Source organism: Mus caroli, chromosome 7 (genome assembly GCF_900094665.2).
Source record: "Mus caroli chromosome 7, CAROLI_EIJ_v1.1, whole genome shotgun sequence".
NCBI lineage: Eukaryota > Metazoa > Chordata > Mammalia > Rodentia > Muridae > Mus > Mus caroli.
This window is the reverse complement of record NC_034576.1, coordinates 107,334,356-107,339,118: the sequence shown is the minus strand read 5'-3', so window position 1 is coordinate 107,339,118 and position 4,763 is coordinate 107,334,356. Positions and strand designations below refer to the sequence as shown.

General features: G+C 38.6%; 1 protein-coding gene across 1 annotated transcript; it reads left to right on the top strand.

Moving 5' to 3' along the window:
* Positions 1–1,390: 1,390 nt before the first annotated feature.
* LOC110298982 (olfactory receptor 52N2-like) lies at positions 1,391–2,371 on the top strand. Its single transcript, XM_021168533.1, has one exon. The coding sequence runs from the start codon at positions 1,391–1,393 to the stop codon at positions 2,369–2,371; it is 981 nt and encodes a 326-aa protein (XP_021024192.1).
* The last annotated feature ends 2,392 nt before the right edge of the window (positions 2,372–4,763 follow it).

Genomic DNA, 4,763 nt, shown 5'->3' with positions numbered 1-4,763 from the left:
CTGGCCGAACATTTCATATTGTAAGGCACAGAGAATCATCAGTAATTTTTAGAGTTCTTGGATATTTAGTTCTATAATTGTCAAGACTGAGAAGGCTTCTGACCATAACAATGAGACACAAAACAAAAATGTGTTGCTTATGGTGTTTTTAGAAACTCACCCTAAATCATTTAGTGATTCTCCTAATAAATAAAACTCAAATCAATAATCTAAATAACAATATTTAAATTCAAACATTATAATATAATGCAATACAAAGAGATACTAATTTGATACTTATATGCAGGGAAACATGAAAAATTCTTGTTTTGCTAACAAAACCATTATTTTTCTATATAAGCCAAAGGACCTTGCATAAATAATGAAGCACAATTCATAACAAACAATATTCTTGAACCTAAGTCAAGATAATATGATTCTTTCCAGAAGCCAGAAATCCTATAGTTATAGGCACCAAGAAAAGCAATTTCACTGAAACATAATGACAAGGACTTCAAAATAGCAATATAAAANTAGTGTCAAGGATATAAATACATGTATTAAATAAAACATTTTTCACTTCCAGCTTTATTTCACTTTGGGTTTTCTTTAGTGATTCTATTTTTTCTACTTTCATCTCTTGAATCTTTCATTACTTTAGTCAATTGTTTGAGTTTTTATTATCAAATGTTTTATTTTAGTAGCTACTTGCTTCATCATTTCATTGTATCAGGGGCCTGGAAAGGATCTAAAAGTGGTATGGCTCCCATTTAATTCTAGGTTACAATCTTTTAGCTAAATAACCAGCAATATATAATCATTCTTGAAGGCCTTAATTAACTAATATTCCATTCAAAAGTTGAAACTGTATTCCCTGTTATAAGGGAAGCTGCAATATCTTTTACTATTATTTGCTAGGTAAACCCACAAGGAGTTTGGAGTTTGAATAGGATGAAAACAATTCACGTAAATTGAAATATATCAGTCAAGAGAAGGTTAGTCTTAGAGGATTCTCTAAACTGAGACAGAATGTAATTCTAATGATGCCAACAGCATTTGATGCTGAATATAATGTTAGCACCATTTTAATACTTTTTGTTGGATAGTCTTACCAACACTGTGAACATGGTCCAATAATAATTGCAAACAGAAAATTATGAGGCATGAGTGACTGAGCAACTTGCCAGTGTCTTATGTTTGTGATGTTAAAAACAGAATAGGACATGAAGATGGACAGAATGATTACAGGAAGTTTAATTACTTCTACTTTCAGACATCTCATAGAAGTCAACTTCTTAGTGATACTTTTCTCGTGTATTTTCCTAACCCTCTGCTTACCTTTAATTTATAATCTTTCTCAGGATACTGACACTGTTAAAGAATGTAAAATGCTCTCATCCTGCCAGCCAATATGTCTGAAGCCAACAGCTCCAGCCTGACCCCAGAATTCTTTATCCTGAATGGTATCCCTGGGCTGGAAGATGCACATGTCTGGATCTCTCTGCCATTCTGTTTCATGTACATGATTGCTGTGGTGGGGAACTGTGGGCTTATCTACCTCATTGGCCATGAGGAGGCTCTGCACCGACCCATGTACTACTTTCTAACCCTGCTCTCCTTCACTGATATAACCTTATGTACCACTACTGTACCCAATATGCTGTGTATATTCTGGTTCAACCTCAAGAAGATTGGATTTAAAGCCTGCCTGGCCCAGATGTTCTTTGTGCATACCTTCACAGCAACAGAGTCTGGCATGCTAATGCTCATGGCCCTGGATCGCTATTTGGCCATCTGTTATCCTTTGCGCTATGGGACCATCCTGACCAACCCTGTGATTGCCAAAGCTAGTCTTGCTACTTTCTTGAGGAGTATGGCATTCATCCTTCCTTTCACTTTCCTCACTAAGCGCCTGCCCTATTGCCGAGGAAACCTCATCCCCCATGCCTACTGTGACCACATGTCTGTGGCCAAGATATCCTGTGGCAATGTGAAAATCAATGCAGTCTATGGTCTGCTGGTTGCTCTTGTGGTTTGTGCATTTGACATATTCTGTATCACTGTGTCATACACAATGATATTGAGAGCAGTGATGAACCTGTCTTCTGCTGATGCTCGTCACAAGGCCTTCAGCACCTGCACATCTCACATCTGTGCTATTGTGATCACTTATGTGCCTGCCTTTTTTAATTTCTTCACTCATCGTTTTGGAGCACATACTATTCCCCACCACATCCACATCATAGTGGCAAATCTCTACCTGTTATTGCCTGCTACCATGAACCCAATTGTTTATGGAGTCAAGACCAAGCAGATTCGGGAGAGTGTAATCAAATTTTTTAGTGGAGACAAGAGTGACATTGCTGATATAAAAGGACTAAAAAACAAGTGAATTTCTTAAACTATGAAGAATAGAGAATAGTTTCATAAAATACTAAGGTGAATGGTGTCAGCTCATCTAGTTGTGTCCATTGTAATAGACCGAAATACACAGAAAACAGTTTAGAAGATATTCATAACAATATGAAAAGATGATTTTAAGTGAATCGTATTTGTAAATTTTCTATAATATTTGCAATTTTAGGATATGACATTTTTCTTGAGAAAAAGTATCACAAAACGCATGGTTTAACAGATAATGTATTTATGTATTCCAGAGCTCATTTTTCATAGTATTTATAGCTTCATGGTTGCATTGTGTTTGAAGAGGAGGATATTATATTATGATACAGTCACACATCCTGTCCACTATTGGCAAGTTATTATTGCTATGATAACAATTGGGCCAAGTGTCATAAATATTTTTCAACTTATATTTTTGATATATTGGAAATATCCTACTTGAGTTGCTAATTTATTAAATGTAGCCTATATTTCACGCAGAAAAGTGTCTAAGAGTTTCTTTTTCCTGCGTTATCACTTTAGAACCTGTATTTTAAAATAGGCCAGCAGAAAGAATGTAAACAGGGAACCTCAAGAAATAGGAGGTTAGGGCCTCCCCCCAGAATGCACCAGAGACCTGGGAGGTAAAAGACTCCCAGGACTCACAGGGAGGGACATTTGATGAAATGCCCAAAAGTAGGGAGAGGAAACTTATAGAGCCCACCTCCAGCAGGAAGACAAGACATCAAGTGAGGGATGAGGTTGACATCCCACAGTCATACCTCTGACCCATAATCGTTCCTGTCTGAAAGAATTACAGGGATGGAAATAGAGAGGAGCCTGAGGAAAAGAAAGTCCAATGACAGTCCCAAAGTGGGATCCAGCTCAAGGGGAGGTCCCAAGACCTGACACTATTACTGAGGCTATGGAATGCTCAGAAAAAGGGATCTGTCATGACTGTCCGAAAGACCCAACAAGCAGCTGAAAGAGTCAGATGCAGTTATTTGCACCCAACCAATGTACTGAAGCAGCTGACCCCTGTTGTTGAATTAAGGAAGGCTGAAAGAAACTGAGAAGAAGGGCAATTCTGTAGGAGGACCAGCAGTCTTAATTAATTTGGACCCCTGAGTTCTTTCAAATACTGGACAACCAAAAAGATAGCAGACACCAGCTGATATGAGGCCCCTAATACACATATAGTAGAGGACTTCCAGGTCTGTGTTCATTCAGAAATGAAGCACCTAACCCTCAAGAGACTGGAGGACCCAGGGAATTCAGAGGTCAGGTGGGGTGGAGGTTAAGGCATCTAAGTGTCAGGACTCCATAGAGAGAAATACTTGTCACTTCCTTGGCAGAGTGATATCAGCTGAGATAGACTCATGGAGTTTTGCTAAGACTCGTGTGCTGAGGCAAGACACATAGTTAGGCAAGATACATTGAGGACATGTGATGTTTGGAGGGAGTATAAAAAGGACTCAAAAGAGTGACAGGAGCTTGCTTGGCTTACTTGCATAGCTAAACATTTATTAGTTTTGAGCCTTCATTGATCTTTGCTTCACTGAGAGAGGCACAGATGAAAACTTTTCCTAGCATTCCTGTTGGCCCTGGTCCCTCCTGTGGGGGCTGGGGCTGAGGCTTCGCTGTCTGTTAGGTAATGCTACTTGAACTCATTCCTGTTTGCCTTCCTGACTCTACCTAACTGGACTGCTGGTATATCCAAGAAGTCTTTGCAAGTGGATTGAGCTGCAGCTCCTGACCTGTAAACTGAACTGGTGATTTCCTGACAACACAGATGGGAGTTGTTCCGAAGAACCATTTCTAAAACGGTCCACTCTCCCCTGTATCCTTTCTTTCCCATTACGTCTGATGGGTAGCCAGCTGGAAGGGCTGTTAAAGCTTTGAAGAACCAACATTAAAACTAGGCTTTGAAAAAAATTAAAGTTATAGAGGAGCTATTGACAACTGATGGCAGGTGTGAGGGGAAGATCTGGGTGGTTTTTGCTTGTTTGTGTTTTTATGGGAATGCAGCCCATAACAGGATATCCATGCTCTAGAACATTGGTAACACTAAGGAAACTAAGTGGGTTTTTCAAAAGAGTCCAATGAAACGTGTATGGAAGACATAGGGAGGAATTCTATGGGAGAAAATGAGGAATGATTTGCTCAAAATACACAATGTGCATGTATGAAATTATCAAACCAAAAAAATGAGTTAAAAAGAATTCTGCATACATTCACCATGACAAAAACCATTTTAATTTGTTTGGAAATTGTTAGTATCAACTTTTCTTTTTTTAATATTTTTATTACATATTTTCCTCAATTACATTTCCAATGATATCCCAAAAGTCCTCCATACCCTCCCCCCACTTCCCTACTCACCCATTCCCATTTTTTTGGCC